Raw genomic sequence first — 14,646 nt, 5'->3', positions numbered from 1 at the left:
AACGCCTGACAAAAAATAAAATGACAAACTGACAAACATTAGAACACATGACACAACAAAGAAAACTAAAGAATAAACAACTCATAAGGGAGACAATAAAAACAATGGATCTCTAAATACAGGGTCAATTACGAGAATTCGCAAATAGACTATTACAAATTGTTCCAATTCTTGCAATCAAGATGAGATGATAAATTTGAGTTCATACTATTTGAAGAATAATTTATAAAAAAATCATACCTTTTTGAATTGTTATTGGTAATACAATATTAACGACTAAGAGTTTATGACATACCTATATGTACTATAATTTTACAAACACTATACTTATTGTGAAATTAAAATGTTATTAAAGGCCCAGCACAAAGAAAAGTGACAGAGTATGACATTTCTTTGGTTACATTTTTTTTGTCAATTTAGGATATTCTGAGACTCGAAAAAAATATGTTTACCGAGTTTCAAGATAATTTCGAAGTTGACTGATTTAATGACACTTACAAGAAATGATATATTTCTACGAATTACAAAATGTAAAATGTTTTCCGATATAAATAATAAGACTTATTAATGTTACTGTATTTCAGATTCATATATACACTGGAAACTATAATCTGAAGTGTTATACCCATCTGCATACCACCTAAGGATTAACAACACGTCGTCTATACAAGGTTTACTATTTCTTAAAAATAGTTGGAAATAAGGTAGGATTTGATAAATTATTGTTATCTTAGTTAAGTCTCGTCAATTATTTTAGCGGAATAAAGGAAATATATACTTATAAAGAAAAATGTACATTATCAAATTAATAACTTTTTATGGTGAAAAGTATGAAATCAATATTATTATAGTCATGTTTTATTCTATTCTCTTTTTTTGCACCAAAATACGTTTTCGTTTACAACAAATAGTTGGTTATTATTTTCCAATGCTTTGGTTTCAATTTATTGATACGAGTATTTGACTCAAGTTACGAAGAACATTTGCCTTGTAAAAATGAATACAAAATTCAAAAGGACAAAAGTCAGAAAAAAATCAGAAAATCTAACATAAGGACTCCCGTTGGTATATTATTCCAGGGAGGAACCAACATGAGATATATTTAACATGATATTGGAGACGAACTTTACTGTCGTTTTGTATGTCTTTTTACCTGGGTAATATTAAAAAAAAAATCCTAGTAATTATACGAAATATTCAAGTAAACAGAAGTTAGTAGTCAACCCATTGTTTTACAATATTGAGGTCAAGGTCATATTTAAAAAGTAAAATCACAAAAATACTGAACTCGGAGGAAAATCTAATCGAAAAGTCCCTAATCACATGGTAAAATAAAATGAAATTTTGACGTGCTAGATATTGACCTTTTCTATACTTTCGTATGTATACATGATAAAGCTAGAGATCTTTTGCATTATGTTGCTAGCAAGATATCCTTGAAAAAGTCAACCGGAAAAGACATTGTTTAAACCGGAAGTAGCTATATTTTGTACTTATCTAATGTGAAAGTATATAGAATCATATATGTTTTGATCCAATATATTTTAGCTTGGTTTTTTTTATTTGTGATAATTTTCTTTCTCGAACATACTATTTTTTCAGTTTATTAGTAATGGCACATGCTTGGACAAAAGCTTTTAAAAACAATAGAGTCGATATTGTAAAGGGCTTAGCAAACCCGGACGCTGTGGCTGACTACCTATTTAGCGATGGCATGTTTACACAGGATATGCAAGCTTTAGTACACGTAAGATATTCTGTCACCGAAATAAATATAAACATGCACATTGTGTATGACGTTGTAAAACAACTTGTTAACTATTTTGAAAAAATAACTTGTCGTGTCTGTTCATTGGTTTAGTTTTTATCCTCTACGTACCAAGATGTAAGGTATCTACACGTATGGTCCAAAATTACCAAAAGTGAGCTACTGTCATACTAATGCTTCGATTTTTGTACACAATCTTCCTTCTTGATTTTAACTTCCATATTGTTAGTTTTCCATTTTTATGTTGCAATCTTCCAGCAATGCATGCATACGGAGTATACATTTTCCAGTTGATACGATACTTCTGGGTTTGTATATCTTGTCCTGATACAGGGTTGCAGCTAACCAGGATTTCCGAATTGTGAAGTTTAAATCATCTCTTTGTACATTTTACGGACGCCATTACGAGTTGGTTGACTGTAACGGAATATCAGTTTCACAGATTATAACGGATATGTTCTAATGTCGGAGTAACAATCTTGTCACATATTCTCTGAATCTTTACTAGCAAAGAAGACTTGTTAACTGTTTTGTTCTTACATGAGCAACACGACGGGTGCCATATGTGTAGCAGTATCTGCCCATCCTTCATGAGCACGTGAAATCAAGATCTTGGTTTGGTTAATTGAATGAATCATCTATGATCCTTTCTCGATCATCCAGCCTTTCAACTACAAGCATGACCGTAACTACTTATTATCTCATATACAAAACGGATTAGTGACTTGCAACAGTAACACAATATAAAACAAATGTAACATAACTGAACACGATTTGGTGATATTTTTCTGAGGCAATCAACATCTATTTCACATTAAAGTGTATTACCCGCCATTTCAAAGCAGTAATGTTCATTCAGCCTTATGATTGAACTGACATGATATCAAAACGAATCATTCACAAGACTTTGAATTATTCAGTGAGAAGACACCAGAAACAATTGTTTCTTTGTATTTATCATAAGAAACTCCTTTATAAGATAAGCTTCATACAAACTATAAAAAAAACAGGTATGTCAATTGTACGTAGTATGCTGTAGTGAATTGTTTTACACAAAACTTTAATAACTATGTCGTGTTAATCTCTGGAAGTAATATGACTACCGGTAGCATTTCTAAAGGAGTAGAAGTATTGTAAGTAATTTATAATATTCGCGTAATTAAATTCTGCTTGAGGCTATATAGAAATATATAATTACCCTTTACAATAAACACCATACCGCATTTTACGTCATCGATAGATGACTATAGTTGGTTAGTTAATTTCTAGGTGTTCTGTCTTTTTTTTAGCAAACACCTGAAATCGAAATGAAAACTAGATTATTACTTGATACCCTTGACAAGCGAGGAAAAGGCAGTGTAAAGAGTCTTTACAATGCTTTCCAAGAAACTAAGAATGAACATTTGGCAGACTTGTTAGTCAAATATGCTGCAATTATAGACCAAAAAGAGAATTTTAATGACCCAAAAGGTATAATAAATATTATTTTTCATTCTCAAAAACACGCTTTTGATATGTATGTGCATATTGGTGTGTGTGTGTGTGTGTGTGTGTGTGTGTGTGTGTGTGTGTGTGTATGAAACAAATAAATATTTAAATGAACATAGTCATCTTTCTTATTATTACATAAATTTCTAACCAAACTAGGTCTTGCAGCTGTCCTCCCCCCCCCCAAAAAAAATGTAAAAATTACAAGCTGGATATATTATATATTTATGTGGCAAACACATATGCAAAATACAAAATTACTACGTAGAGCAAAGGTATTGTAATCAAACTATCACTGCAATAGTATGTGACATGGAACTGCTACTATTTGCAACTATTCAAAGTTACCTAGAAGACGAGGTAAACACAGATTCTTAACATCCAATTGATTTTATCTACATGTTCCTTTTATTTGACTTCGATTCTGGTTTGAAATAATTTGAAGATGCAATATTGTATTTAAGCATGGCCACCTGAACCAACCGAACAAAAAGAAATGGAAACGCACGAAGTTTTTAAGATTAAAGACATACAGAGTCCCCTTATGCATGAATATAGCAAAGGAGTAAGTTATTGTATTTGCATAAAACGTACAGTAAAAGGACCATAATGAGTAGGAGAATTCAAACCGTGATAAATACGGTCATCATTAATCTTTTCTCTGGTGTTTCTTCATATGCCAAAATTCAGTGTTTAAAAAAAAAAGAATTTAAGAATGTTTATGTATTTAACAATTTTATTCGCCGATGATTTATTGTCATTAATTTGTTTATCTATGTGTTAAATATACAAACCTTTTACAGTTAAACAGATGCTTTAACTTTTTAAGCTATTACAGATTTGTCCTCGAAGTTATTGCCAAATGTGAAAATTTTTCTACTCTTGGCTGCATCCGATTCAGGAAACCTTGAAATATTGTTACTATCAAAAGTAATGTCGGATAAATAATAAAAAAATATGAAACAATGATCAGTTGAATGTACAATACTACCAATTTACCAAAGTAAAGCTATTCTAGAAAACATAAATGTTATTCATAACTATTTACAGGATGTTTATAGTCTTCATGGTAAAAGTAGAGGCAAAGTGTTCATAATCAATAATACGTTTAAAGATACAAAACTGGAAAGAACAGGATCAGATGTCGATGTAAAAAATCTGACAGATCTATTCCAACAGTTACAATTTGAAGTTGTAACAGGAACCAATTTACCAGCAGAGGTAACAATGATATTTGATATATTTTTATTTATACATGACATCGTTACAATATTTACTGTAAATATTGTTCTCCACGATTCGACAATTGATGAATCTGTGAATTAGTATTTTATTATCATATACATGTACATGTACAATAAAGGCAACAGTAGTATACCGCTGTACGAACTCATAAATCCATGGACAAAAAACAAAATCGGGGTAACAAACTAAAACTGAGGGAAACGCATAAATATAAGAGGAGAAAAAACTTATAATTTGATGCACCAGACCAATACATACAATAGTCGCGCTCGAATCAAACTAACTTAAAAGAAAAAGAAAAGAAAATGCGAAATCTATCTACAGTTATATTTTTTTAATGATTTTCATTGCATCTTAGGTAATCTTTGATCTAAAAATTTGATCTTTCTTTTTATAAGTTATATAATTATTTATTATACGAAGCTAACAGATAATATAAATATATTTTTTATTGCGTAATAAGCTGAACAAATTCAAGAAACGTCGATTGTACGTTTTAGCTTAATCATGTTTCAAACATTATCTGGAATTTATTTAATATGTGAGTTTTCTTTATATCTTACACAGAAAATGGTAAGATTTTTAGAAGAAGAACGGGACAATATTACGACGTGGACCGACATTGATTGTGTTGTTCTTATTTTGATGAGTCATGGAGAAGGTCCATACATTTACGGAAACGATGAGATACCAATTAAGTTAACAGATATCATAGAAGTGTTTGCTTCAAATTATTGTGATGGTTTAAAGGACAAACCAAGATTAGTATTTGTGCAAGCTTGTAGAACAGGTAACTATATGAAATTATCAATAGTTAAATTAATTATTGATGGTGTTTTATATATGGCCATCTTTTTATAAATTAACTCTTTGTAAAAGTAAGAATTATTCGAATTACTACGGATTTTCTCATATATGGCATATATGACTTTAGCCGTATTTCGAACAACTTTTTGGAACTTTGGGTCCTCAATTCTCCTCAAATTCAAAATACTTTGAATTTTGAACTTTTTGATCTGAGAGTCACTGATGAGTCTAATGTTGACAAAACGTGCGTCCTGGCGTACCAAATTATAAGCAAGGTACCTTTGATAACTATTTATATAAAATAGAAATGTATAGCATGATGTTTCCTCCTTTGCGTTTTTTGTGTCTATCTGTTTACACGTAATCAATATTTAGGAGAAAACTCTATGTTGATAAGTAATTGTTGTAAATGATGACAAAGTATAACAAAAGTACCAAATTCCAATGCAAATCCAAAAGGGGAATTCGATAAAAACTAACAAAATCAAACGTTATTAATCCACGGAACAAGTTAAAACAACTGCTCGTTTCCTTACTCGGTACAATTTGACAATTTGACCAACAATATGGTGGATGGAACACCAATTTCGTCTTCAAAAAACAACATATGGACCTCTTAAATCTTGAAAGATTCTGTACCGTGAAGAGAGCGTAGAAGTCTGATTCAACGAAGTGTTGCGTTTAAACTTCTCATTTTCACCAAAAGCGACTGTGCATTGTTACACCCAGCACTGCCCAACTAAACAGGGTTCAGCTGACTAAACAAAACAGCCAAGAGATGATCGCATGTAGCTCAGTCAATCACCGGGTTTTGTGTCTTTTCCTAATCGTAGTAAATTTTGATTTTTATGTTTGAAATATATATTACTCCCAGGTATATTCGCAATGCTTTTCTTAAATAGTCCTAATTTTCAATAAAGGTTTCTCAAGATTTGATTCTTCCACCTTCCATTGCTTCCTACACTATATTTGAATTGAAATCCATTACGACAACAACTATTTCATAGGAAATATTGAATATTCAAGTGAGTTTTGCACAGACCAGAAGTTAATACCTTGCTGAAATTGTTTTGGTCTTTGTTTATTATATTTTTATATTCTTATCATAACTAAATGTTAAATTTCATTAAATATCAGTTAAACGTACCGATGAAGAGCTATCCAAACTAAGTGTTAAATTCAAAAAACAGCAAATTCAGCCTAAAACTGGTGATCAACGTGATTCAGCACCTTACCAAACGGAAAATCTAACGGAAGTAAAGCATCCATCAGCAGACTTTTTAGTTGTCTACGCAACACCAGAAGGTAAAATTGTATAAATAACACATCAGCATAACCTTGATTTTATCTCGATATGATTGTTTGAGGTCATGTTAAAAATGTATTGTTATGTGTTTGTTATTCGATTTTGTTTTATTGAACATCAAACTAAATTGAAACAAGGACAGGTAGAAAAATATAAGTGTGTACGTAGTATTCGATAAGGACTTATTGATTAATTGCATTTTTACTCCATTATCAAGTAATATTCACAAAGAATAGATATTTTTTTCAAATCTTATAAACTGAGTATTGTTGTGTAATAAGCCTATATTGAGTATAAACATCCTCATATATTCCGTGTTATTAATATTTACTAAAAAAAAACCATTCATGTGGTTTTTTTCTGGTGATACTCATGATAGTTCCTTTCTTTAAATAAACAGTTAATTCAAGAAAGGAATTGTATAATGGTGATATCCTTGCTACATTTAGCCAACGTTTTCGCTTTGCAGAATGCACCGCCACGTTTGGTAGGAATGACCTGCTAATTGCATGTGAAAGACCCTTACAAAACATATCTGCACACTAATGTGCTCATTTGCAATATACCTCAATTCTACATGTTGGTGTTGCCATCGAAATTCGTTCCAATATCGTAGAATATATTTAAAAAGTAAAATCACAAAAATACTGAACTCAGAGGAGAATCCAATCGGAAAGTCCATAATCACATGGCAAAATCAAATGACAAAACACATAAAAAACGAATGGACAAGAACTGTCATATTCCTGACTTGGTACAGGCATTTTCAAATGTAGAAAATGGTGGATTAAAACCTGGTTGTAAAGCGCTAAACCTCTCACTTTGATGACAGTCTCATCAAATTCCATTATATTTACAATGATGCGTGAACTAAACAGACATAATATTAGAAATGATCCATGTAAACTTGTCGCTCCTTTAAATAAACTTATTCTAAAAGGTTACTTATTCAATACTGTAATGAGATCATTAATATAGTTTTTATTGGTATAAATATTGATTTTTTTATCAGTAAATTAAAAGCTAACTAAATATTACTAGTATGTTATATACATATTCATGGATCTACAATCTGTCGATACCTGTAACTTGGCATTGCACAAGGTCATGTTTTTCTTTGGCTGTTTATGACGTCTTTACACTAAATCCATTGGATGTTGGATGTGCACGGATTGATAGTTTAGTCTTAGATGCATGATTTTTTTATTAGTTGTTAGTGGCTTTGAACTAGCTGTCAGATAACTGCGAGTACTCTCAGATCTGTTCATTGCGTCTTTTTGTGTCGGGATGTATAAGTACCCGCCCACGTCTACTTGTATTTTTGTCCATCTGATGAGTTAAGCCTTTTTCAACTGATTTTTATAGTTCGTTCTTATGTTGTACTGTTATACCACTGTCCCAGGTTAGGGGGAGGGTTGGGATCCCGCTAACATGTTTAACCCCGCCACATTATTTATGTATGTGCTGTCCCAAGTCAGGAGCCTGTAATTCAGTGGTTGTCGTTTGTTTATGTGTTACATATTTGTTTTTCGTTCATTTTTTTACATGAATGAGGCCGTTAGTTTTCTCGTTTGAATTGTTTTACATTGTCTTATCGGGGCCTATTATAGATGACTATGCGGTATGTGCTTTGTTGAAGGCCGTACGGTGACCTATAGTTGTTAATGTCTGTGTCATTTTGGTCTTTTGTGGATAGTTGTCTCATTGGCAAACATACCACATCTTCTTTTTTATATTATAAATAAATAGTCAAAATATGGGTACAGCAATCATCATCGTGTAACAATTTTAAAAGGACCAATTTAACAGAACACAAAAAACATCTATCTACAAACACATTCATTGATTCGCGTGTCTGACGTCAGAAAATTGTATACGTCACATAAATTTGTCGTTCAATTGATATACAAACAATTTAAAAATTTCACATGGGCAATGTTAGCTGTACGTTTAACTGTTATCCATTCGTTTGATGTGTTTGAACATTTGATTTTGCCATTTGATTTGGGACCTTCCTTTTTGAATTTTCCTCGGAGTTTAGTATTTTTGTGTTTTTACTTTTTAGCATACAGGGTAAAAAAATCAAAGTATTTAAGAATTAATTTCAAAAATAGACCAAGATTTAAAATAGTCCAAAAGTTATATAGAATTTATAAGAATCCACAAATAGTTCATCTCACTACGCGATTGAATAATTTTGACGTTTGTGGTTCAACGTATTTTCTAATTCATAATAGAAATATATCATAATGACATATAATAGAACAACATAATATTTCTTTTAAAGTGCAGAGTCACGTTATAAGAACCGAAGAAAAACAAAAAATCGCATATACAAAACACACCAGCAAAAAATGAAAAATAATACAAAAACATTGACGGGATGTTTAAGTACCGAGACATGTTAAATGGATATCACATACAACAATCCAACAGTAAAAGTAATATTAATAATATAACAAAGACAAATGAAAGAACAATATAACACGTTGTTAAGATGATAAACAACATCAGTACGCAGAATCTATACATCAAGACCATCATGTATTATTTGTAAAGTTGAAACGGAATATTTATCAACAAGGTCTTGGTACCTTCCGATGAACTTTTTTAGAAGAAGGACGAGACGTTCTTTGACATACCCCTGGTTCATCAACTTTCTACTCAGACACTGATGACGTTTTACAAAGTCTGAGTAGGAACTGGGAAATATATATCCCATATGCAGGTGACGTTGGTATATTGCTACTAACATGGGGGAAATTTATAATTTCAAAATTAAAATCGTCTCGTTTGTCATAGATTCTGGTACTGAGATGACTGTGCAAGTCAAATTCGAGATATAAGTCTAAAAATGAGGCGGAGGAAGCCGTGTCTGTTGTTTCTTTAATTTCTAGTTCTGGGGGATATATTAATGGAACCCAATCAGAAAAGTTCGGATTGTTTATGGAAAGAACATCATCAATATATATGAAAAAGAAATTAAATAATCTGGCTTCTTTTATCCTCTTGTTTTTGAAAATAAGAAGAGGTCGGCAAGAAGAGGCGCAAAATTTTTTCAACAAATACGAGTCGATAAGAAACTCCAGCATACTGACCACTTGTTCTTCTGTGTAGCATGTTTTACCTTTTTGTTTGTCACTATTAACGAAATAAGCCTTATCATATCCCAAAGTGATAAATATATAGCGTATGCTACCATTTTTATGTTGAAAGGCATTGTGGATTATATCTTTTAGGCGATTTTTAATTTCACATGGGGAATGATGGTATACAGGGTTGAAAAATCAAAAGTTTTGATAGATCTAGTTTCAGAAAAAAACCGAGATTTAAAATTGTCTGGAAGATTTTTAGAATTTTAAAAAATCCACATATGGTTAATACCACTACGTGAGTAAACAGTTTCACAGTATTTAGACCCTCTTTCACTGCGGACAGAATTTTAGTCAATCTAATGGACAATTCTTTAGTGGAACATGAAGATGAGCCAGCAATATACCATTGTTTGTACGGAATTTTATGAAACTTTGGTATCAAATAAAAACAAGGTAAGTCCTCCGATTTGGTGTTCAATGTAATGTTTATTGAAGCCATGAATGACTTATGATTTGCTAAAATCTCATCCTTGTCAAATGATATGTCTTTGTATGTGGGATTACCCGAGTGCTCATTTATACCTAATTCTTTTACAAGACATTCGTAGTAATACGATTTACATACAAAGACAATATTATTTGAAGATTTGTCCGCAGGAACAACACCATACTTACCATGAAGAGATGATATACATTTCATGGCCTCTGTCTCTGAAAACGGACTTTGGTCGATCGTTCACATAGTTTTTCAACTTGTGAATTTACATATTGTTAGTTATTATCGTTCTGATTATGTATGAAATATCATGCAACCAATGAATGAAACAATCATACATTTGAGGTACATTCATTTTATACATGATTCAATTTCAACATTTGTAGTGCCCCAAAACAAGAAAAAAATGTGAAAAGACTGAATAATGAATTCTAATAAAAGTAAAAGACCTGTCTTCCTTTTAATTACTTTCTCAATCAACAACCGGTAAGCAATTTTTTCAATTTTAATTCATTTCAACAACATTGAATACTTCTTTTACTACCGTAGTAGAGGGGCATTATGTTTTCTGGTCTGTGCGTCCGTTTGTCCGTTCGTCCAACTTCAGGTTAAAGTTTTTGGTCAAGGTAGTTTTTGATGAAGTTGAAGTCCAATCAACTTGAAAACTTAGTATACATGTCTTCTATGACATTATCTTTCTAATTTAAATGCCAAATTAAGAGTTTTTACCCCAATTTCACGGTTCAATAAACATAAAAACTGATAGTGCGAGTGGGGCACCCGTGTACTATGGACACATTCTTGTTTTTAATGTTTTAATTCTTAAGTCAAAAACAAAAATGGTGTAAGCTTGGTAACAGTGCATCGTAATTTTGTCTTTTACATTTTAGGGACACTGTCTTACAGGAATGTCCATACTGGATCCTGGTTCTTATGTGCAGTGGTATGGATATTCAAATACCATGCGAAACATGAAGAATTACAGCATTTGCTTATCAGAGTTAGTATTCAATAATGTGTAATTCTCAAAGGTTAAATTTCATAAATTGTATGAAACTTATCATTGTCTGTTTCATTGTCGTTTGTGGTTTGTTGAACATCAGTGTGTTGTTGTTTCGTTGTTTTCGTCTTATAGTTGTTTTGTTTCCCTCGGTTTTATTTTGTAACTCGGATTTGTGTCTCAATCGATTTATGACTGTTGAACAGCGATATACAACTGTTGCCTTTAATTACTTGAAAAATACATATTATATTACTTAAAATGATTAAAAGTAGAAAAGAACGAGATTTACATAACTACTAAAATTACATTTGTAATGATAACTCCATAGTTTTAATGTTTAATTCATTTTTTTTAAAGACGTTGGTTATTAAGAAAATGTATCATACTTTTATAAGTAGACTGGCGCTAATTATTTCACCGGTCATTTAGGTGCATTTGAAAAGTTATAATATTAACATTAACTGTATATTTCTCCATAAATTTTTTGAGACTCCTCACAAAGAGTTACATAAAACATTTTCCCACTCTACTGCAGATTGCAACTTTTAGAATATTTTTTATTCTATCAAAGAAAAACGCTCTTATGATATTTTAAAAGGAAGATGTGGTATGATTGCCAATGTATTGATCCCTTAAAGAAAAGCATTATTTGAACACAAAGGCATTTTACTCCAAATCTACATACTTGAGGTAATTGATCAATTAATTGAGCCGTATCTTGTCGGGCTTAGCATGTTTTAAACAATCCCATACCATGACTTCACCCGTTTACCTGACGTTCGGGACATAAATTTTAAGATTTCATATATTTGACACTGTTCAGTTTTTTCTCCTTTTTGGGTTGTAACAAATAGTAACAATAATAATGAAAAGGCATTCAAGGAGGACGGTTTATATACTTACTAGATTATGAAATGAGTTCAAGAAATTGTAGATAATTTTAAAATTAATTGTTTTCAGGTCAACAGATTGGTTGCAAAAGGAAAAGGGTCAGTTGAATTTGGCCAGAAACTGACCATATCGGAGGTTAAATCCAATCTGAGGAAGAAATTTTACTTCTTTCCTGGTGTTTACGGAGACCCTCCTAAGTTGTTTGAAAAATAAAAGAAACAAACGATGCTTATGGTTTCTGGAACTTGAGAGCAATATAGATTATTATTAAGCATGGTTTTGCATTTTCTGTTTATATATTCCATCTAAAATTGAGATAAGTGTACAATATGTTTGTTTACTATTACAATACAGCAATATAGATTATTATTAAGCATGGTTTTGCATTTTCTGTTTATATATTCCATCTAAAATTGAGATAAGTGTACACGGTTTTGTTAACAATTACTTCTTGTTGCAAAATATTAGAAATCATCATAAATTAAGGAATGTATCTCCCTCATGCAAAGCTCTGATTCCTTTCACGGATTTGGCTTTACTTTTTGGACCTTTTGCATTATAGCTCTTCATCTTTTATGTAAGCTTTGGATTTCAAAAATTTTGGCCACGAGCATCACTAAAGAGACATGTATTGTCGAAATGCGCACCTGGTGCAAGAAAATTGGTACCGTTCATTTTATTACTACCACTGGGTCGATGCCTCTGCTGGTGGACTATAAGTCCCGAGGGTATCACCAGCCCAGTAGCAAGGACTTCGGTACTGGCATGAAAATAAGGATTTTTTTTGTTATTAAAATTTGCTGTTACAAAATATTAGAAATCATCATAAATTAAGGAATGTATCTCCCTCATGCAAAGCTCTGATTCCTTTCACGGATTTGGCTTTACTTTTTGGACCTTTTGCATTATAGCTCTTCATCTTTATGTAAGCTTTGGATTTCAAAAATTTTGGCCACGAGCATCACTGAAGAGACATGTATTGTCGAAATGCGCATCTGGTGCAAGAAAATTGGTACCGTTCATTTTATTACAGTACATCAATATAGATTATTAATAAGCATGGTTTTGCATTTTCTGTTTATATATTCCATCTAATTGAGGTAAATGTACACGGTTTTGTTAACAATTACAGTACATCAATATAGATTATTAATAAGCATGGTTTTGCATTTTCTGTTAATAAATTCCATCTAAAATTGATATAAGTGTACAAGTTGTTTGTTTACAATTTTAATACAGCAATATTGATTATTATTATGCATGGTTTTGCATTTTCTGTTTATATATTCCATCTAAAATTGAGATAAGTTTACAAGATTTTTGTTTACTATTACAATACAGCAATAAAGATTATTATTAAGCATGGTTTTGCATTTTCTGTTTATATATTCCATTTGAAATTGAGATAAGTGTACACGGTTTTGTTAACAATTACAGTACATCAAAATAGATTATTAATAAGCATGGTTTTGCATTTTCTGTTTATATATTCCATCTAAAATTGATATAAGTGTACAAGTTTTTTGTTTACAATTTCAATACAGCAATATAGATTATTATTATGCATGGTTTTGCATTTTCTGTTTATATATTCCATCTAAAATTGAGATAAGTTTACAAGATTTTTGTTTACTATTACAATACAGCAATATTGATTATTATTAAGCATGATTTTGCATTTTCTGTTTATATATTCCATCTAAAATTGAGATAAGTGTACACGGTTTTGTTAACAATTACAGTACATCAATATAGATTATTAATAAGCATGGTTTTGCATTTTCTGTTTATATATTCCATCTATAATTGAGGTAAATGTACACGGTTTTGTCAACAATTACAGTACATCAATATAGATTATTAATAAGCATGGTTTTGCATTTTCTGTTTATATGTTCCATCTAAAATTGAGATTATTACACGATTTTTGTTTACAATTACAGTACAGCAATATTGATTATTATTAAGCATGGTTTTGCATTTTCTGTTTATATATTCCATCTAAAATTGAGATAAGTTTACAAGATTTTTGTTACCAATTTCAGTACTGTATTATCAAAACTTTCGATTCCTTGGTTGTTTTTTTATGAGAAAAATGTGTTAGGTTAAAATAGTGATAACAAAACACATGTAGCAAAAGACAATAATAAGTAATATTTCTCTTCACATGTATTAGTTATAAAACACTATCACTACAAACCATTAAAAGTCTGAAATGGCCTATATCTGTACTCGACTGTACTGATTTTTACTCGACCAGTCTGAATTCTTCTGATATTTACTTGATAATACTCGACTGTAGTCTGAACCATACTTAACAGTTTGAATGTGTACTTGACCAGTACCTAACCATTTTATACGAGTCTGAACCGTACTCGACCTAGTCTGAACCGTACTCGACCTATTCTGAACCGTACTCGACCTAGTCTGAACCATACTCGACCTAGTCTGAACCATACTCGACCAAGTCTTAACCAACCTAGACCTATTCTCTATATTCTCTATCTATCAACTGAATTTTATCAATTTAGGAATTTTTTTAATAAA

General features: G+C 31.2%; 1 protein-coding gene and 1 long non-coding RNA gene across 2 annotated transcripts; both read left to right on the top strand.

Annotated features, from left to right (window-relative positions):
- Positions 1-555: 555 nt before the first annotated feature.
- On the top strand, positions 556-3,232 carry LOC143076483 (uncharacterized). Its single transcript, XR_012978669.1, has 3 exons — positions 556-704; positions 1,603-1,747; positions 3,058-3,232. It is a non-coding gene; the product is annotated as an uncharacterized LOC143076483 (long non-coding RNA).
- Positions 3,233-3,723: 491 nt separating this feature from the next.
- On the top strand, positions 3,724-12,502 carry LOC143076482 (cell death protein 3-like). Its single transcript, XM_076252276.1, has 6 exons — positions 3,724-3,821; positions 4,307-4,477; positions 5,069-5,291; positions 6,446-6,613; positions 11,096-11,205; positions 12,169-12,502. Exons 1-6 carry the CDS (start codon positions 3,753-3,755, stop codon positions 12,310-12,312), a joined length of 885 nt encoding a protein of 294 aa, XP_076108391.1. The 5' UTR covers positions 3,724-3,752; the 3' UTR covers positions 12,313-12,502.
- Positions 12,503-14,646: the final 2,144 nt, after the last annotated feature.

The sequence above is a fragment of the Mytilus galloprovincialis genome, chromosome 5 (assembly GCF_965363235.1).
Source record: "Mytilus galloprovincialis chromosome 5, xbMytGall1.hap1.1, whole genome shotgun sequence".
In the NCBI taxonomy this organism is placed as follows: Eukaryota; Metazoa; Mollusca; class Bivalvia; order Mytilida; family Mytilidae; genus Mytilus; species Mytilus galloprovincialis.
This window is presented reverse-complemented; position numbering and strand designations above follow the sequence as displayed.